The 22,699-nt window shown below is 38.4% G+C and overlaps 1 protein-coding gene across 2 annotated transcripts in view; it reads right to left on the reverse strand.

The window, feature by feature from the left end:
• Positions 1-22,699, reverse strand: part of ntsr1 (neurotensin receptor 1 (high affinity)) — a 72,709-nt gene that overhangs the window by 41,428 nt on the left and 8,582 nt on the right. For both annotated transcript variants that reach the window (XM_006804036.2, XM_006804035.2), the window contains exon 2: positions 1,133-1,334. In XM_006804036.2, coding sequence (XP_006804099.2) covers positions 1,133-1,334 — 202 coding nt within the window. The remainder of the gene's footprint in view (positions 1-1,132; positions 1,335-22,699) is intronic.

The following is a 22,699-nucleotide window of genomic DNA, read 5'->3' on the forward strand; positions in this document are numbered from 1 at the left end:
AGGTGTAGTCATAAAAAGATGTTGGAAGACATGTTTAAAAGCGTTGTTCCTTTGGGTCTCTGATGATGACTATTTGCAGCTCATAATTTATCCACATTTGATTAAAAGGATACGTCTAAGGATAAGCCTCCTTTGAATCATTTGCAGGGCTGAAGTGATGGGTGTGTGGATCACTGACAGACTGATGAAGCTGCTGAGTTAATGCAGGTGGATATTGATAAAGTGCACATGCTTGCGTGCATGGAAGCTTAGTGAGTTTTATGCCTCTCATAGTGGGTGATGGAGTGTACCCAAGCACAAAAGGTTGAGGACAGCTTAACAGGCTATTAATATCCTCCAAAGCTTGAAGTCTGTTAACACCAGTATCTAAAATCCAAGGATATATCATAACATTTTGCGAACATTTCTCATTTATTTAAAAAATGTTGGTCTTCATAGTGATAACCTTGTCATATAAATCTGTATCATTTAATTTTCAAGCTGAACATTGGCTATGAAAAAATAACACCACTACACTAAAACCTCTGCAAATGGTGTCAAATAAATCCTGGTAAATTGTAATTCAATCTTTTTTTCTTTCTTTTTTTTTTTTTATCAGGGAGTGAACCATGACTGGTAATTGCTTAAAGCTTTTTAAAAATTTGATTTATGAAAATGTATTTTTGCTCATTTAAATAAACTATAATAAATAAATGATATGTATTTTCAAAATGTCAGAATTTACAGAATTCTAGTGTTTTACAGAAACATCAATAACTCTCAAGAAATGAATAAAAGAGGATATAAAACATGTTTTTACCTTTTGTATTACCTAATAGATCCCTAGGATCTGCTATAAAAGTTTGTCTCTATACACTGAACACACTTTGTACAAATTTGATATAATTATAAGATATCACTATTTTTGCTCTCACATTTACATGCTATGCTATGAATAGAGCTATGTTCAGTTGCATGTTCAATGACAGCAGAAAATGTCTTGATGCCTCAAGTCAAAGGAGAATGACCAAACTGCTTTGAGCCGTTAGCAAAGCAACAGAAAACTAATGCACAACCTGCTAACCCTTGAACAGCAGCAGAAGAACACACCAGATCCCATTCCTGTCAGAAAAGTGTTGGAGTGTTTACTTACGGAGAACAAGAACTCCATGGCGTAGCGATTGAGCACGGTTGGACTCCACAGTGAAATTCAGCATGGTGGGATTTGCACCAATCATGCAAACACGGTTGTCTTGCTCAGCCTCACGGAACATCCGCAACAGCTGATTGGCTATGACCCCATTCAGAACAGATATGGCCACCATCGGTATGACAAAGGACAGGAATGCATTTACCTGTTCAAAAAGAGAGAAGGCTGTAAACACTGGAGATTAGTGCTGACAGAAAAACTATGTATCTGGTTCACTAAGATAAAATGTATATATGTTATTTAAAAAGCAAACAAACAGAACAAAAACCCCCAAAACAAAACAAAAGCCCAGTGTCCCTTGAGGCTGATGATTGGCCCTCCGCCATAATAGGTTGCAGATTAAAGATGGCTCCCGTGTTTCTTCTGTTTGCATCTATATCTATATAGTATATCTTTGGCCCATCTTTCAGTTTACTTCTTGTTTTATGTCAAGATTACCCGTATGGAAAATATATATATAAATCTTATAAAGTTTAAATCTGTCTTTTGTGAAACTTATATTTATATATATATATATATATATATTTATATATATATATATATATATATATATATATATATATATATACAAAATTCAAACACAAGAAAGTCTACAGTTTCACATTTTGATACAGCACAATACCTGAAAGGTGCCACTGTATATGGCAATAATAATAACAATAAAATGAATATATTTTAATAATAATAATGCAATAATATTTGTTATACTTTATGTGTTACTAGTGTCAGGATTTCTGTGAGCTAAATGTTATACAGAGGGCTTGTGAGTGTGAATGCGCTGCCTCAAACAGGCAACATGCAACTCTAATAAAAACAGACACATGGAATATGCAAATTGCAGTACAGGCTTGAGGGCTTTAAATGCAACATGTTTTTCTGCCACTGGACAAAAATCCATGATAACCTTTCGGCATGTTGTAATTGAAGCGATCTGAGGGAGAATGGAACTCTTATTCCTCATGGGCTCTGTTTTTCAGGCTTTAGACAGGAGGTCATTCTCAGTTTTTCTTTCTTTTTTTTTTCAGAGCACACCAGTTAATAGCATAAAAACTATATTAGAAGTAAATTGTGCTGGTTCGATGGATTTAGAATGGACCACAATGAGGCATCTTTAATAGAACAGAATGGAATTGATCTTTATTGTCATTGTTACAAAAACAATTAAATGCAGTTTGGCATCTCTCCGTGTGTGAAGTACACAATATCGTAAGTATTTACACAGACAACAACACAGACAAATTTACATTTACAAAAGAAAGATATGTCCAATTTCTACATTTCTACATTTTGTCACATTACAGCCACAAACATGAATCAATTTTATTGCAATGCCACGTGAAAGACCAATACAAAGTGGTGTACATGTGAGAAGTGGAACGAAAATCATACATGATTCCAAACATTTTTCACAAATAAATAACTGCAAAGTGGGGTGTGCGTAATTATTCAGCCCCCTTTGGTCTGAGTGCAGTCAGTTGTCCATAGACATTGCCTGATGAATGCTAATGACTAAATGTCAGTACAAATACAGCTGCTCTGTGACGGCCTCAGAGGTTGTCTAAGCAAATATTGGGAGCAACAACACCATGAAGTCCAAAGAACACACCAGACAGGTCAGGGATAAAGTTATTGAGAGTTATTTGAGTTATTGAGAGATAAAGTTATTTTAAAGCAGGCTTAGGCTACAAAAAGATTTCCCAAGCCTTGAACATCCCACGGAGCACTGTTCAAGCCATCATTCAGAAATGGAAGGAGTATGGCACAACTGTAAACCTACCAAGACAAGGCCGTCCACCTAAACTCACAGGCTGAACAAGGAGAGCACTGATCAGAAATGCAGCCAAGAGGCCCATGGCGACTCTGGACGAGCTGCAGAGATTTACAGCTCAGGTGGGGGAATCTGTCCATAGGACAACTGTTAGTCGTGCACTGCACAAAGTTGGCCTTTATGGAAGAGTGGCAAGAAGAAAGCCATTGTTAACAGAAAACCATAAGAAGTCCCGTTTGCAGTTTGCCACAAGCCATGTGGGGGACACAGCAAACATGTGGAAGAAGGCTCTGGTCAGATGAGACCAAAATGGAACTTTTTGGCCAAAATGCAAAACACTATGTGTGTGAAAACTAACACTGCACATCACTCTGAAAAAACCATCCCCACTGTCAAATATGGTGGTGGCAGCATCATGTTCTGGGGGTGCTTCTCTTCAGCAGGGACAGGGAAGCTGGTCAGAGTTGATGGGAAGATGGATGGAGCCAAATACAGGGCAATCTTGGAAGAAAACGTCTTGGAGTTTGCAAAAGATTTGAGACTGGGGCGGAGGTTCAACTTCCAGCAGGACAACGACCCTAAACTTAAATCCAGGGCAACAATGGAGTGGTTTAAAACAAAACATATCCATGTGTTAGAATGGCCCAGTCAAAGTCCAGATCTAAATCCAATCGAGAATCTGTGGCAAGATCTGAAAACTGCAAACGCTGTCCATCTAATCTGACTGAGCTGGAGCTGTTTTGCAAAGAAGAATGGGCAAGAATTTCAGTCGCTAGATGTGCAAAGCTGGTAGAGACACACCCTAAAAGACTGGCAGCTGTAATTGCAGCAAAGGTGGTTTTACAAAGTATTGACTCAGGGGGCTGAATAATTACGCACACCCCACTTTGCAGTTATTTATTTGAAAAAAGTGTTTCAAATCATGTCTGATTTTCGTTCCACTTCTCACGTGTGCACCACTTTGTATTGGTCTTTCATGTGGAATTCCAATAAAATTGACTGGGGAGGGAGTGTCCAGGGTGTGAGGGGTCTTTGATGATGATGCTGGCTTTCTGCTGAAGTCTGCCAGTATAAATGTCTCTGAGGGAGGTTAGTGAGGTGCCAATTGCCCGCTCTGCTGCCTTCACCACCTGCTGCAGTTTCCTCTTGTCCTCCGCGGTGCAGCAGTTGAACCAGAGTGTGCAGCAGTAAGTCAGAAGGCTCTGGTAGTGGAACGGAAGCAGTTTCTTGCCTCAGGCCCAGTACAGTCTTTGATGTGCTTTCCCTACCTGGTGGGAAATGTTTGTTGACCAGGTAAGGTTCGCCGAAATGTGGACTCTCGGCCGCTTTCTACCCTTTCTACCTCCTTAAAGCTTTCTACCCTTTTGTACATCCTCCCCATCAATGTAGAGGGTGGAGTGCTTAGATCGCTTTGTTCTCTATAGTATATTATACGTATATTACACTTGTGTTGTGTGTATTTCTTTATTCATTAATATTTCAGTTTTCTTGCTCTAGACCACTGCAACATGTGAAATGGTGGAGCCAGTCCTTAGCTTTGGTAGACTACATTTGAAGATGAACAGGTGCTATGAAAAAAAGCTTGGATGAGATATTTGAGATGCATTATTCATATTTTTGAGATGGCTCTGTGACACAGAGTGGGCTCTATATACCCTGATGGCTGGAAATTTTGCACAAATCAAGCCGAACAGGCTTTCCTTAAAAAAAAACTTTTATCAGATTCATTTTCAGCTGGCCTTAAGCAGATTCCAGTGGTGTGATTTCATTACAGATAAAAACCCTCACTTCACAGATTAGAAAATCTTTAGGGGTGAGGAGAAAGATTCAGAATTCTATCACATTAGGTTATGTATTTTCTGCTGCAAGCACTAGTATATGCTGAACTGGAAACTACAACACAGATTATATGTGAATCACTGGATAAGACTAGGTTGAAACTCATCCACTGGAGTTAGCGGAGTTACTCAGTGAGTCAGCTGTCGCCAGCAGGTAACTGCTATTCTTCATCCAGTAACTGGAGTTACTGAACTTGGTCTTTTGACTGTGTTTGTGCTCTTTTGTGGCTTTTGGAACATTTTTATTGCACTAGCAAAGTACATGGCCCACTGTTGTGCCACAGACAGAAATTTAGTGCTTGGGCTAGAGTTAATAACATCATATTATAGTATTAGTATGATACCTACTGCTTTGTTACTTTGTTGCCCTGCACATACATGCTTTGTTACTAGCAGGTATTTGTAGGGCATACTTTGGTCTTTACTTACGGTGTTACCCCAGACCATTTGTACTTAAATTAAATTGCGTTCAGTAACCTTGCAGTGTCTCTTAGAATGATTTTTTTTACTTGTTTTTATTATTGATTCTGTTTTGTTGTTGGCTCTGTTCTTTCTTCTCTCTTTCAATTTTCATCTTTCTCTAATGATAACATTTATAAATTCTTTATTTTTGCTCATTCTTTATTAATTCTTTTAGTGCACATTATCTTGTAATTATAGACCAGGTCTCTCCTTACAAAACCACTTATCACTATTTTGTTTCTAGCTCACTCTGACGCTCCCGTCAAAAAGCATTATGGACAACCACTGGTTTGATTGTCCATAGAGAATATTTTAAAGAATCTTTCCATTCTCATAATGAGGCAGTGAAAGAATACAGATGTTCTTATTTCACTAATCTCATAAATTGTAACAGGAAAAAACTAGGCTATTATTTGAGCCTATTAACAGCATTGTTTTCTCCCCACCTGAGCAGGCTGTCATACTCTGTGATGATGGCTGTAATACATTCCTTAATCAGTTCGTTAATAAGGTGATGGACTTGAGATCTAAAAGTTCCTCCCCTTATGAAGAGGGCCCTCAGCATCCTGAGTCAATTACCTTATTAGCTCCAATTCCACTAAATGACTTCACTACAATAATGGGTAAAATTAAGCCTTCATCTTTCTCATTAGAGAACAATTTGGAAGTCTTATAGTACAAGCATTTGGCCTTCATTGCTAACAATTATTAACAGTTCAGCTGTGTTCCTTTCGTACTGTACGCATGCTGAGGTAACTCCTATACTTAAAAAAAACTTCATGCCATCTTTTTTGGTAATTATTGGTCTTTAAATTAAATTGCCATTTATCAGCAAATTATTAGAAACAGTTGTGGAAAGATCCTTATTATTTTGATTACAGATCTCTGAATGTATTTCTGCTGCAGAGGCAAACTGCACAGAAAGAGTCTGTTTGGCGATATCTGTTAAGCTGTTTGCAAAAAAAATGCATCTACTTGTTTAAGACACATTCACCATTGGAAAGGGATGTAAAAAAGGTTTAGGTGGTTCATGGGATGTTCAGTACTAAGCAAATATTTTTTTGCCATTAGCTGGAATAAACCGCAGCACATTTTTTAATCTGTTAATTTAAGATTTAAATACTGATTTGCTGAAAGTGCTGAATGGTGTTCCAAGTTGTTCCTGCCTACATTGAACCTTGGCTTCAAGTGTGTATTTTCTTTTTGCATTGTTACTAGACACTAATTAAATGTTTGACATTTTCAAGTTTAAAATAAATAAATAAATAAATTGGTAAATGAAATCTGTTTCTTGCTTGTTGAACCCAACAATTTTAAATTTTAGGAAGCCAATTTTGGACTTGGTTTTTACATGCTGCATCACAGTAGACATGAGGTCCCAAATTAAATGATATTACATGACCTCCTCCTTAGCAGTTGCCAGACACTTATCATGACTGCTGCAGACAATAGTACAAATACTTCCACAGTGTAACAGGGGTCTTTCTCTGCCATCAGGCTTGTGGTTACAACAATAGGACCGACTGAGTGCCACAGAGTCAGCAACAGATAGAAACACAAAAAATATATCAGATATTTTTGTTAATTTTTTAACAAAACAGGGAAAATTGCTTATTGCTACTAAACACACACTATATGCTAGCCTTGTGTTTGACAATAGAACTGAAACAAAGAGATGAAAAATTGACATACGCTCTGATTCAAAGGTATTTCACCATCTTTTGTGATTTGCCATTCAATGAAACTTGAAATAAAGCCAAACATCACACTGTATGGCATCACTCTCACTGGAACCTTTTCTGTTTTGTCTGAACATTTTGATGAAGTCAGTGAAAATATATATTGCCATCTCAATGCAAACTTATATTTCTATGGAACTATCTCGGATTATTCTTCTAAAGCAACCACTGAGTTGACTGGTGGAAAAGCAATAAGATTGGAAGCCTATTAATAGAGATAATGTGAGAGATAGTGATGAAACAAAGTATCTAAAAAGAATGCTGAAAACACAAGGTATTAAAAGCACATTCAGAGAAAAATTTGAGAGATGGAGCACAACAAAAGTCAGTGGGTGAGATCTGGTGCTGTTGAAAACCTTTTTGCAACAAATGCGATGTTGTGCATATTTTATTTATTCAATTTGGCAAATGCATGAAGCAGTAGTTTGAAGTTACCGAGGAATGATGAAAACATCAACAGTTCCACTGAGAAATAATTTAAAATCCTCAATAAAATTACATTTTAGTGCCAACTTTGATTTTTGGCCAAATAATTTTCATCCAACTGTGCTACCTTTGCTGTACACAAAATGGAGAATAAAGTCAGCATTAAAGATTAATGAGGGAAAATAATGAAAGGGTAAAAAAGAAGAAAGGGAGAGGAGGTGCTGTTTGACATCTTGCTGCAGCTGCTGTGGAGCTGCCTGTATGGTGAAAACGTGTGCTGATGTCTGACTTGTTAATTTGTGTGGATATTCGCTTAATCAATGTATGTGTAACAGCTTTGGCATCACTCCTTCCCAAAGGCATTCACTCTCCACCCACCACATACTCGCACAGAGGCACACAGCGATGCAGTGCTGTTGTTTTTCAAAGGGATAATCATGAATGAAAAATGTTAATGGTTTTAATGAACAGGCTGGCTGACTTCTGAGGTTCCCCCTGCCTCCTAGAGAAGAATGACAGATTAAAGCTGATAAGGGGAACAGCAGAAGCGGTGCAGCAAATCAAACCCTTAGCTTTAGAGTGAGACCAAACTCCAGCTTTAGTGCAAAATTCTGGAAAGCCAAAAAATGGGGGCGAGCTAATGTGGATAATTGGGAGTAAAGTGCAAGAAAACTGAAATATTAGACATTTAATTATGATGAAACCTTGTTCTGACATTTGACACATGCAGAAGAAATATCAAACCTATCTGTCTACATACACTTTTTTTTCAATTGTATTTCTTTCTCGTACTTTCTAATATGTTTTTATTTGTCTTCCTGTTTCAGTGCTGTTCACCGCGCCAAACCTAGTCTTACAAGATGAACTTTTACACATTTTCCATTTTGGCATACACATAAAAATAAAATCTATGACAAGGAGGGGCAGGTTGTAATCCAAGTCAAACTGTGGAAGTCACTATAGTCATGCTTCACTAAAATATAAGGAGGACCAATCAGCATCTGCCAAAAGCATACACATAAAAATAAGTTTTGCAGAAATTTCTGAAAAAGATTACAAAAGCGGGCTCAAAGAATGAAGAGAGGCAAATGAAACTCTGTAAATCAGTTCCACATTTGGAATCTTGTGGTCAAATTTGTATAAGTGGTTCTGCTTTCTGTTAGATGACATAACTGTCTTGATTATCATGAGTAGCTCTCTTTATGACCATGGAAGGATTATTTTAGTGTCAAATGCTGCATCAGGAGCAGATGTCCATGCTCCAATATTTCTTCAGGGTTCTTTAGCAAATTGTCATTATATCTTCTATTGCCTTTACAAATCATTCCGTTCATGATATTTAATTTATTTCCTGGTGTTCATCGCGCTTCCTTTTCTTTAACCCAGTAACGCCAAGTGTATCATATTTGATGAGCTTTTGTGATTTTTTTATATCCTGAAAAACCTGAATAAATTACACAATATATATTTAAGCACTTAACTGCACAAAAATGTTGGATGTAGCAAAACTGAACTATTTGATTTATTTTTCTTTTTTTTTGACTTGTCAGAGGGTTCAATAAAAACTCCAGTTTAAAAAAAACAGAACTGAAATTTGTGGCAATTATTTCATGTTTACAGTTAAAAAATAGGTTTTTGTCTTGAATCAGTTTTACACATACCAAGAAAATAACCATTTGTTTACAGTTTTGTATTTCTGCAATTTCATTGTCCCAGAAACCCAGAATCAGCTTTGTAGATTTGATATCACGTCATCTCAAACATTAGCTAAGGCTCCTTACAGAGAATTCACGTCACACAAAAATGAGTCTGCATCACCAGTGGTGAACATGTTCAGGTTTCTGTATTCACCTGCTATCCAGCTCACACAACAGTCGATTCTAGTGCATATGTCTATTTGTGGTGGGTCAACAAAGCAGGAGCTGCATGTCATTTTTTTGGACTATGGCTGGATGAGTCTCAGTGGTTAAGGCTCATAAGATGCTCAATGCAGTGCTTCACTCACATGTCTGGCTTCATGTTTGGACCATGGTTTTCCTTTCCCAGTCAAGGTAGTGACCTCCTACTGAACCATTTCACAAAGCTTTTTTCAAAACATGGATTTTTGCTATAGGAAATTGTAGCAAAAACTCAGTCAGCTGAGGCTCAATCAAGACTACAAGAAGTTCTCTCCTTAAAAAGTCAGTATTTTCAAGACATCTTGCTGTTACTCAAAGGGACAAAGTGAAGTGCCAAAATACATCAGATGTAGCATTTTTCCCTTCTGCTTGATAAGTGAGCTGGTCTGCTTCCTCCAATAGCTTTCAGCAGTTTTCTCTGTTCATTAGTCACCTTATGTGACAATAAATTACATCCATGGTTAGAGATTATTTTGGCTTTGAGGTTTTACGTTTCAAAAGTGTCAGTGTTCAAAAGTTTAAAGACGCAAAACATCTTTTTCTCTTACAAATTCATCCCTATGAGCAAATCCATTCCAATTTAGATATTGCTGCAAATTTTAAATGCTTGTGCGACACAAAAATAATGTGTTATCACCAGAGCAGCAGATATATTGTAGTGTGCTTAGCTCAGATTTAAATGTGTGAGTGTAAACCCATAGTGTCTGCAAATGGAAACGTGATCTGACTGCTGAACGAGTGTGAAGGGGTTCCAGCTCGCGACAAACAAGAGGACTAATGCTTTTTTAATTCACATGTAGAACAGCCAGCGTTGTATGCCTCATGGAGAAAATTTTCACCTGGAATATCCATTAATATTCCATTAAAGCAGGAAATTGAAAATCAAAGGAACCTCTGCTAGATTTCTTATAATAACTGCAAAGTGAGCCAGCAATGGAAACAATGGAAGCATCAGCTATTATTCTCATTTTTTTGTCTCTCGACGCCATCACCTTAGTCACAAGACCCTTTACACTACTAGGCAAATATACTGACTGGCATGTATGTTGCTGAGAGCTGCATGGCTGCAAAGCTCGGGGAATTTTGCCTTAATAATGAATGATGGCCAGTGGGACAGAGAACACTCAGCCTCATTAGTTCTTAGTTCTGTTCTTAGACACAGACTAATAGTGAAGCCCTGACTTTAGCATTTTAACTATCAGCATTCACCTTTAATGGAATTACCCAAGAAGGCACCAACTGCAGACCATTAGAAAGAAGAAAAAGTTGATGTACTGCTACAGTGGCTTCAGATTTCTTGGGGAAAATGAGAATCAGAGTGAGCAGCAATATTTAGCAACGTTTGAAATTAAATTCAAGTATGTCCAGAAGATGAAAAATTACTGTGGTTTGTTGCCTGGACTTTTGTAGGCTTTCTTCTTCCTGAGTCTAACTCACTCGTGGTGATGATGATCCAGTTTGTGCAATCTTAGTTGCCATAATTTCTCACAAAATTGAACATTTTTAGAAACTAAGTATAATCTTTGAAATCTGTCACATGTATTTTAGCTTTTACCTTGTCTGCAGCATATTTCTATTTCTTGTCACCATCTGGTCCTTTTGCACATTGCCACAGATCAGCAGCTTATTGTATCATACTACAGCATTTTAGCTCCTTAATACTATTATACAAATATATTCAGGTTTATACGTTATATTCTGTTGAATTTAGATTGCATTTAGATGTTTATTTAACAGTTTTATATTACTGAGCTATGTTTAATGTTTTGGTTTCTTTAACAAAGACATTTCTCAAGTTTTTGGCATAAATGATCCTATCTTATTAAAATAAACACAGACACCTTGGCACAAACATCATGCAGCCAAAGCCACACAGCTGCCCCTTGATACAGCTGAGTTTTGATCACTGTTCTTAACAGCCTCTTTAGATGTTGGCCCTGTGCAGCTCAGCTTTCAGCTTGGATCAGCTAGACAAAGCTCATGAGAGATGGCAGATGCTTGATTGGTGTTAACAGACTTGCTTTCATGTCTGTGAGCTGCCCCTATGGATAAAGCCGCGTTAATATTTATCTCTCTGGTGAGGTTTCGCATTTGTGCTACAGCTTGATTTATCCAGCACAAATATGGTGGTCACTAAAGTCATATACCAAAAACTAATTGATATCTATTATCACACTACCATTTTAAAAAAAACTTTTAGTATTCTTTTTGGAACGTGTCATTTACTACATGGTCACAACAAATTTATGCAGAATGCAATCATGGTATGATTAGTGCATAAAAAACAGGCTGAACAAAATGTCCAGTCTATCCCAGGTAGTAGGTAAATAAGCTGGCAATGTCTTCAGTCATTTGATAAATAACTACAACTTAAAAGACAGTTTTATCAGTATGTTAGTAGCACAGGCTCAACAAAAACTGGTTTAGGAACCTCCATTTCTGCTGCGGCTGCAGATTGTACTTCAGCACCAGTAGCACATATCATGAACACAGCTTACTTTAAGTGACTTTATTAATAATAAAATATTTATAGGTTGCAGTAGATCCAGAACTTCCCTAATATGGAAAGGCTTTAGCGAAGCTACACTGAAGTGCCAGACAACCTGATAAACCAAACACACTGTAGAAAAGATGGAAAGCGCAACCATAATGTCACCCACTGTTTTCTGGTACCTGTTTGAAGAGAACATAACTAACCTGTTACTGCGCAAATGTACATTTTATTAGGAAATAACAAAACAATTAGAGAAAAGGGATTTACAGATCAGTTCCAGAAACATAAAAGTAATGACAATAGAGATGACAGTTTCACTGTCCTCAGTTATAATTAGATACTTGCTGTGTTTTCAACTGAACTGATAAACAAGGGATGCACTTCCAGCTAGGACTGAGAAAAAGTTGCCAATACATTTTAATGCTCCCACGAACTGTTATTGTCAACGACTGTTATATTTTGTGAAATGGTAGAAATTGTATTTTTTTTCTCTACCTCTCAGGGTCTCACATGATGAATGCTGTTTACCAGAACCAAATGCTGTATGCTGTGTGCTCAGTAAACACGCACTTTATCATTCTGGTTTCTGGACCCAGTGCATTCACACAGTAATATACTGCAAGTGATAGCAGTCATTTGACCAAAAGGACACACAGCGTGGTCAGTAATCGTTTATAACACACAATGGTAAATATACAATATCTCAATCTCGACCTCTTTTCTTTTTTTTTTTAGTCTTTAGTTGGAATGGGCACGCTGCATCATGGAACCAGCTGTACGTCTTACCTTTCTATCACACAAAGCTAGTTTATCCCCACAGGGTTGTGTAACAGCATAATTCAAAACCTTTGTTGCTTTCTCAATGGAAGCATGTACAGGACTGCAGTGCTGTTGAAGAACAGAAGTTAATACAACTTTCATGTCTTCAGAACTACTGCATCCATTGTGTTATGCATCTGTCATTTTCTAAGGAAACACAATGCATATTTAAAAGTGTCACACTATGCTAGGTTTTTACAAAGAGAATAAAGTAATCATGGAGACAATAATTATCTCTGAGCTTTTCAGTCTGTCACCCTTATAAAGACTGTTTATTGTTTACCAAAGAGTCTCTAATCGTACAAATAGAATATTTTTCCGTAGTCAGTTAGTGGGCAGTGAGATATGGCAAGAACACATAATGCATGGCAGTTTTGTTTGGTTCAACAACATCAAGGATGTGGGGATTTATTTACTTAAGCTAAGAGCATTCTCGGACTCTTATTACAGACAAAAGCAAAACACAGAAGTGTCACAGAGAAGATGGTCAGTTTTCAAAATAAAACACCCCAAGCAGATTAAATGCCCTGAAATGTTCCCAGTGTGATTAAAAGCTACAACCAGTCCATTTCCAGGGAAACTAGATTGGATGTTTCTATAGTCAATCACGTACCTTGATACTGGGAACATGCAGACATATAATATTAATATCTTTAATAGGATAACCATTCATTTTGTTCTGTTTTAAGTACATATAAACTTCCCTAGCAATAGGAAGTAGCAAGTAACAATTAGCAACTGGTGTAAGCTAGTTAGCAACTTAGCAACTGGTTGACTTAAAAGCCAAATAGTAGGCTTTTTAATAAAATTTTCAAATGCTTTTTCCTTTTTTTCAGGAAGATAAGATAATGATGAATTTCCCCAATGCTTTTGGAGTTGAATAAAAAGTGGACATTAGATTCTGCTGCTGCGCCTTCTTCACTGTTTTGTTTGTGTGTACTGACCACGTAAGATCCTCAGCCAGATGTACACCAAGGAAGCGGAAGCTGCTCACTCTCTCCACAGCAGCGCCGTTGATGGTGATGGGGGTGTGTACTTCTCTGCACCTCCGGAAGTCCACTATCAACTCCTTTGTCTTTGCGACGTTGAGGGTGAAATGGTTGTCTTGACACCAGTGGGTCAGGTCGCTGACCTCCTCCCTGTAAGCCGTCTCATCACCGTTGGTGATAAGACCCACCACTGTAGTGTCATCCGCAAACTTCACAATGATGTTGGAGTTGTTAGTGGCCGTGCAGTCGTAGGTGTAGAGTGAGTACAGGAGAGGGCTCAGTGCACACCCCTGTGGTGCACCAGTGTTCAGTGTGATGGGGGATGAGGTGGTGCTGCCCAGTCTGACCACTTGGCGTCTGTCAGTCAGGAAGCTAAGGATCCAGCTGCAGAGGGAGCTGCTCAGTCCTAGATCCTGCAGTTTCCTGTCCAGCTTCGAGGGAACGATGGTGTTGAATGCTGAGCTGTAGTCTACAAACAGCATTCTCACATACGTGTCTCTCTTCTCCAGGTGTGACAGGGCAGTATGTAATGTCAGGGCTATGGCATCATCGCTGGACCTGTTGTGGCGGTATGCAAATTGTAGAGGGTCCAGTGAGTCGGGTAGTGCAGAGCAGATGAAGTCCCTGACCAGCTTCTCGAAGCATTTGCTTACGATGGGGGTCAGGGCTACAGGTCGCCAGTCGTTTAATGAGGAGATGGTGGAGGATTTGGGTACAGGATCTATTATTGTATCTATTATTGTATGATCTACTGTACAATATAAAGCACCTTGAGGTGACTGTTGTTGTGATTTGGCGCTATATAAATAAAATTGAATTGAATAGATCAGCCTGACTTAGATTAGGTCAGGGGTGTCCAACTCCAGTCCTCAGGGGTGTCCTGTCCTGCAGGTTTTAGATGTGTCCTTGATCCAACACAGCTGATTTAAAGACTAAATGACCTCCTCAACATGTCTTGAAGTTCTCCAGAGGCCTGGTAATGAACTAATCATTTCATTCAGGTGCGTTGACCTAGGGTGATATCTAGAACCTGCAGAACACCAGCCCTCGAGGGCTGGAGTTGGACACCCCTGGATTAGGTGCTAAGAACATCTTAATTTGAAACGACTGCTTCACTTTTGAATCTATAATGTACACTCGCCTTAAAAGAACTGATCTGAAGATGATGGTTATTTTGAGAATTTCTCATTTCAGAAAATGTTTTGGGTTTTTTACCCCCGTTGGTAAGCTCTTCTTTACATCTGTCTCCTTTTCCTTTCTCATATCTAAAACTGGGAGCAATTGGAGTAAAGAATATGAGAGGAATACAAAATGATAAACGAAGAGGGAAACAACATGTGACAAGAAGAAAACACAAGTAATGCAAAGTCTGCTAACTACAGCTGTTTCTTTCACTTTTGCCTATCTCCTACTGAGAAGCCAAGAAGACACAAAGAAAACGTCATCATTGGAGGCCAGCTCATGCTCTGCTTTGCACATATATTGTAAATTTTTATGAAATTTACAAAATTAAGTTTTAAAGTTTAAATTTAAGAAACTGTATGTATCACTTGACTGGGCCATCTGTTCTGTACCAATTTTATATCTGCAACTCTCTCATGGTTGATCTGAGTTATGACCTTCTTCAATTCTTTTCAGTTTACTTAATCCCCTGGCATTCAAACTTGGAGTTTTTTATATTCTCTCTCCCCCAGCAAAAACTCTACTCTACCATGCTGGGGGAGTGTGAGGACATTGAGTCCAAAGGGACCATACTACTGAGGCTGCTCCAAGGAGCTGTGGCTGCAAGATAGTTGGTGCCTGTTGTGATGGTAATGCCCAAAATCAGATGATGGACACCAGAATGAACGGAGCCATCAAGCTGAAGAAGGAGTAATATCAGGCTAGGAAGCAGTTGATGAGCACATTTTACATTTTGTTTGGAAGCCTTTTTTTCTCAAAAGTTCTGTTAATGGTATGGTATCCAAGTTCAACAAGCCAGTACTATTTTTTTATATGAATTCCTTCAGTATTTACCAGCTAACATACATTTCTTCTTTGGCTTAGATTTGTTTAATTGCTGAGGCCATGGTCCTCAGCCGGAATAAGGTGGAGTGCCCACTCCAGGTCAGGGATGAGTTCCTGCCCCAAGTGGAGGAGTTTAAGTATCTTGGGGTCTTGTTCATAAGTGATGGGAGAAGGGAACGGGAGATTGACAGACAGATTGGTGCTGCAGCCGCAGTGATGCAAATGCTGTACTGGTCCATCGTGGTGAACAGAGAGCTGAGCGTAAAAGCAAAGCTCTTGATTTACTGGTTGATCTACGTCCCTACCCTCACCTATGATCACGAGCTGTGGGTAGTGACCTAAAGAAGAAGATTGCGGATAAAATATGAGCTTCCTCCAAAGAGTGGCTGGCCTCTCCCTTAGAGATAGGGTGAGAGGTTCAGCCATCCAGGAGGGGCTCAGAGTAGAGCCGCTGCTCCTCCACATAGAAAGGAGGCAGTTGAGGTGGCTCGGGCATCTGACAAGGATGCCTCCTGGGCGCCTCCTGGGTGAGGTGTTCCGTCATGTCCCACCGAGAGGAGGCCCTGGGGCAGACCCAGGACATGCTGGAGAGATTATATCTCTCGGCTGGCCTGGGAACGCCTTGGTGTTCCCCCGGATAAGATGGAGGAGGTGGCTGGGGAGAGGGAGGTCTGGGCTTCTCTGCTTAGGCTGCTGCCCCCGCGACCCGGCCCCAGATTAGCGGAAGAAGATGGATGGATGGATTTAATTGCTTTGGTTAATTCAGGACTATACTAAATACTATAAAATGTTACTGAATTTTCAGCCACTGTTTTCTAAGTGGTATGGCAATCAACTTTTTGTTTCATCTTTGTCATGTTACTGGCAATGGTTGTGACAGCGTTGCAATTCCTAACTAAGTGGTCATCGATACTGTCAAGTTTAGATCAAAGCTCTAAATGAAGTGTCTTTAGTTCCATTAGCACCGCTTTCAGATCTGCCATGTTACTCAGAGCTTCCTTGTAATGTTCTGGCAGAGAAGTGTTGGTTTTTGAATTTTTTGGGTTCAAAAATATCATAGTTTTTGATTACATGGCTTGTAGTCCAAAGCCCTTTGAATGGTCAACAACACTAGAACAGCATTACAAAAATATGAGCACATTGTATAATTCAACTGGCAATAGCTTAAAATGAGGTAGAAGGGAAGCCTTTTTTAAAAACCTAAAGAAAAAAACTTGTCATCTTTTTGTCCATCCATCCATCCATTCGCTTCCGCTTATCCTTCTCAGGGTCACAGTGGGCGCTGGACCCGATCCCAGCTCTCATAGGGCGAGAGGCGGGGTCATCTTTTTGTTAGATATAAAAATCAAACTTAGATATAGAATAGGACATTTTCCAGGGGAAAGATTAGCCAACCATGGATATCTGGATCTGGTGTTGAGACAACAAGTTTTTGAGCATAACAGTATCGTCTACTATAGCAGTGAGGCTTTAAACCAGTGCAATCACAATCCATTACCTATATAACTCATTTGACAAAACGTCACACTCTGCTGCACTGTTTGTATATTTCTCTTGACAATTTGTGAAATAATAATAGGGCTAGGATGTCTGATACAACCAGCTTTGATCAAATATCTTATATAACTGTGATAGAGTTCAAACTATGGTTGCTTATAATCAAGTAAGTATTGAGGTTCAATAGCAGGTCCACTATTTTTCACTCTGTATATAAATTATGCTTTACTGTTGTACAGATCTTTCTGAGTAGGGCTTGATAATATCCAGACTGGAAAGGCTGCAATGAAACTGAATGTTCATTGTTCATTGAATGTTCATTAATAGAAAACCTAAATATTGATCTTTGAACACTATTATCAGTTTGCTCACATAATAGTATTCAAACTTTTGGATGGTTTTCCTTCTTTTAGAATGTAGAAGGGTTTTTATTGGCAAAAAACCTTAGAACAGGGATATTGTTTATATCTATGTTGCCTCCTCTTTGGTTCACTGTCAACTGTGTATCATAGCTTTTTCTTTTCATATTAAATGCACAATCTCACTTCTCCCCCAAAATCAGTAAAAATCTCATAAACACATATTTTATCCACAATAAAAGAGAGTGCCTATTACATGTTTAAATTTAGACATTTTGCGGAAAAAATATTGGGACATATTGGGACAGGATTTGATGGCAGCAACATGTCTCAGAAAAGTTTGGAAGAGGACAACAAAGGCCTAGAAAAGTAAGTGATACTAAAAAAGCACTCACATAAAAAGCTTGCATCTCTGGTGGTATGGGGGTGTATCAGTGCCTATGGAATTGTCATTTTACAGATCTGGAAGGGCACCATCATTGCCAAACGTTATAATGGTTGCCTGGATGGGAGGAACATATGCTTTACCACCATCATATGCTGTATGTTGGTACAGCCATCTTCTGTTTTGAACCGTGGTTATGAAATAACACTGTCTATGAAGACCACACAAAGGTTTAAAGATTTCTCAATCCCTAGCATGCACCTGGAGCTATAATTGAGGATGCAAGTGTGTACTTTGTGTCTTTTTACTCCTTCTAAATCTAGTATTCAAGTATTGTTACTATGTTTTAGTTATTTAAGACTGTCAATATAACTGGCCTTCATGTATGAATATGTACTATATTGCCAAAAGTATTTGCTCTTGTCTGCTTTTACATGCATATGAACTTGAGTGAGAGTCCATTCTTAATCCATAGTGTTTAATAAGATGTCGGCCAACCCTTTCCCAGCTATAACAGCTTTCCACAGGTTTTTTGTCCAAAATGTCTTGGTATCCTGAAGCATCAAGAGACCTTTTACTGGAACTGAGGGCCAAGCCCCAAACCCCGAAAAACAACCATTCACTATATACCCCATCCATCAAGCTTTACACTTGGCACAGTGCAGTCAGACATGTACCATTCTCATGGCAGCTACCAAACCCAGACTTGTCTATCAGCTTGCCAGACGGAGAATCATGATTCGTTGCTCCAGAAAACACGTCATCACTGTATTTGACACTTAGCATTGTGCTTGGTGATGTAAGGCTTGGATGCAGCAGTGATGGAAACCCATTCCATGAAACTCTCTACACACACTGTTCTTGAGCTAATCTGAAAGCCACATGAAGTTTAGAGGTCTATAGCGATTGACTCTTCAGAAAGTTGGTGACCTCTGTACAGTATGTGCCTAAGCATCCACTGACCCCACTCTGTGATTTTACTTGGCCTACCGCTTCGTGCTGAGTTGCTGTCATTCCCAATAGCTCCCACTCAGTTATTATACTATATTATAATATAATATAAGCTAACTGTGGAATATTTAGTAGTGAGGAAATTCACATCTGGATGTGTTGCACAGGTGGCATCCAATCACATAACCATCCTGGAACTCACTGAGCTCCTGAGAGCGACCCCTTCTTTCACAAATGTGTATAAAAGCATAGGATGCATAGGTGCCTAATTTTATACACCTGTGGCCATGGAAGTGATTATAACACTTGAATTCAATGATTTGAATGTGTTAGTGAATACTTTTGTCAATACAGTGTGTTAAAATTTGTATCTATTTTATCTATTTTGTGAATTTCATGAAGAGAAGCAGTAAACACAATAGATCAGAATCTAGTAGACCACAATAGAAAACGGGCAGTGGCGGTGGTGGCATGCTGTTTACAACCAATTGAGAGGCCGTTTATCTGTTCTACGAGCACAGTGGTCCCATAATGGCCAGTTTGAGGCCATTATGGGAACACTGTGCTCGTAAAAATAGGAGCTTGTAATAGTTCTCTCTCACTCTCAGCAGGGAATAATCCAAATATTTGTATCAATGTTGACATAGTTTAAACAAAACACTCTGCAGAGGCTACATGCCACATGTCATATGCTGTTTTATAATTGTATGCAGACCCAATCCCTGACGTAAACAAATCTGTTTTTTGTCTGGTGTTATGTCTAACATCCTTAAAGCAGAACCCAGAGAAATACAAATATGCTTTTACACTATTTCAAGTATTATAAAATTTACAACGCAAATTGAGAGATTTGCTCTCTCTTTTTTTCATAATAAATGTTCAGTACCAAATAACTTGTCATAATTTTTAATTCTTATGGGGAGGTATCGGAGAAAACAAAACAAAAACAAAAGCCCTGAGCTCCATTAGAAGAATATATTTTTTAAGTCACTGCACAATATGAGAAGGTAAGGCTGACTTTTTAAACTGTAGACCAAATCAAAGTACCTGGTCTTCAGAACTTGGTGGCACACAAATGTATATAATGTATATAATATAATGTCACCAAAACATTTTTCTGTGAAGCGGTCTTTGGTCTCAGTACTTCCTGTCAGCTCTGTGGTTAAAGACATAGTCAGTGACACTATAATAATTATGAGAGCTTATGCTTATAATTTATAAGTGGTTCGAAATTACACATTTTAAACTTAACTATATATTAATGAACTCCTCCAAAATAAAACCAGTATCAGTTTTTCACATATGCAAGAAGACACATGAAGAAATCAGTTGTCAACATTTTCACCTAAAAAAGTTTAATCAATAAAAGTTCCTGCATCAATGCGACCTAGCTAACTTTGAAGTTGGCAATGGGAAACAAAGTTTATCTGCCTTAATAAGATATTATCTTTTTTGATGACATAGGTGTGTCTGTTTCTCTATTGCAATGATTTTACTTCAAGACTCTGCTGCAGTTCTTTATTCTCCATCATGCACATGGCGTGGAGCAGATACATGCAGAGAGACGGAGAGGTGACGTAATATGAAGAGCACAACTGTTCCCTCTAAATTATTTTTTGTTAAGGAGAGAAAAGAAGAAAGGCAGATAGTGGTGGATTTTTACAATGACGGAGGATGGAAATGGCTGTCGTGAACATGTAATTTAAGAAAAGGAAGAAAGAGAGTAACAAAAGAGTAGAGGAAGGTGCAAACAGGTGGACTTCATCTTATGCGGATTTGCAAGAGACAGAAGAAAGTGGACAAGGAGAATTGATGGTGGAATGAGGAAGTACAAGAAAGCACTCAAAGAAAGAGGTTAGCAAAGAAAAAGTGGGATAGTCAGGGAGATGAAAAAGGAAGAGAAGATTACTGTGAGGCAAGTTGTACAGCAAAGACAGAGGATACGCAGCAGATTAGGACGCATGCTGTTCCAGGATTTTCCAGTTCATTGCAGACTTGAGCCTTGATGCTTACTATTTTGCTCCTCAACAACCTAACCAATTTCCTCTCATTTGAGGGTGATCTTAGGTCATCTTCTGGACATTGACAAAGTGGTGACACATTTTAATAACTTGTTCTTATGCAGATGTCTAGAAATGACCCATTAGGCCTCTGGAATGACCTTCTGAAAGCCCTGATATCAACCTTACTGAAATTTTGTGGCCTCTACTACCAGGAAATTAACTAATTTAATTCTACCAATTATGTCCAAGAAAAGGATTCTAATATTCAGCCAGAGTTATGTCAGAAGCTTGTTTATGTTCATACCAAAATTGCCGAATTGAGTTACAAATTGCTAATGGACATTTAACCAAATATTAGTGGGAGTGTTTGTGTACTATGACCCTGTGTGGATTCCAACTTGTGCACCCAAATCTTGTTTTTTTTTTCCAAGTTATTAAATATGTATGCTGTGCAATTCATCAATCATTTAAAATATAAAATAACACAACATTCATGCCTATGATGAGTGTGTGCAAACCTTTGACCACTACTGCATATCTTCTGTAGTGATTTAATACTAGCCACAAATAGGATTTGAAGTGACTTTGATTATGTGAACATTTTACAAATAGAAATCAGTTAAATATTTCTCACATGCAGTACAGACAACGCAAGACATTGGTGATGAATCTCCATCTGATCCTGAAAATTCCTATTGTGGGAGGAAGGAATTACCAGGAAAATAATCATCAACCCTACACAGCTTGCTTCTTCCAAGCAGTGTTGGTCAAGTTACTTGAAAAAAGTAATCAGTAACTAATTACTGATTACTTCCCCAAAAAAGTAATCCAGTTACTTTACTGATTACTTATTTTCAAAAGTAATTAATTACTTAGTTACTTTTTAAAAACACGATTTACAACCTGAATAGGTGATAAAGCGATAGATCTTTATGCACACAGCTGTTCTACTTTTTCTACATAATCCATCATACAAAATGTAATCAAATGTTAAAGTCTCTTTTTAAAACTTGTTTTATTAGTTTTAATCTTTTAACTTTATGCATCAAGCAAAAATGTAATTATATGCAACATTCTCTGACTGGAAGAAATTTGTTTAATATTTAAACCTATTTTTTGCACATTCCAGCACATAAAATATTTTTTTTGTGTGTGTGTTTACACTCACTCTTTCAAATAGATGCAAGTAAAACACAGCAGAAAATAAATAAAGTCAAAGACTAGCGGTCTTTTTGCTCTATTTTCACCTGTAAAGCAGGAGTAGGGTAGGCGGAGGTGTGCCCTGGTGCAGGTGTGCCCTGGTGCAGGTGTGCCGCAGCGGTCAGTGGAAGAATCTGCGAGTTTCTCTGTGAGTTTCCCATTACGTCGTAGCGCACTCGGTGCTTGCTTGGAAGTTTAGGGTTTTTTTTCGCTGTAAAAAGAAGTTTTCTTCCCACGCACAACGGACACTAATGTTTTTGTCACTTTTTATGGAATCAAACTCAAAGTAACTCATGCTCACATTCTCTTCCGCACTCGATATATTGTCCGTTGTTGATCTGCACACAGCTGTTGTCACGAACGTGGCACTTGCTTACGTCACTGTCATGAGACATTCTCGCAAAAAATCACGGTTTTAGGAACGCAGTAACGCAGCGTTGCAGGGGAAAGTAACGGTAATCTAATTACCGTTTTTGCAATAGTAATCCCTTACTTTACTCGTTACTTGAAAAAGTAATCGGATTACAGTAACGCGTTACTGCCCATCTCTGCTTCCAAGCCAAAAATAACTATAACTAGTGAGAAGCAACAAGATATTACACACACTAGTAAAACAGATCTAAAAGATCTGTCGAGAGTTGTCATATAGTAGCCTCTGTATGGGGCTAGAAAATC

The sequence above is a fragment of the Neolamprologus brichardi genome, chromosome 20, assembly GCF_056152115.1.
Source record: "Neolamprologus brichardi isolate AB-2024 chromosome 20, ASM5615211v1, whole genome shotgun sequence".
NCBI lineage: Eukaryota > Metazoa > Chordata > Actinopteri > Cichliformes > Cichlidae > Neolamprologus > Neolamprologus brichardi.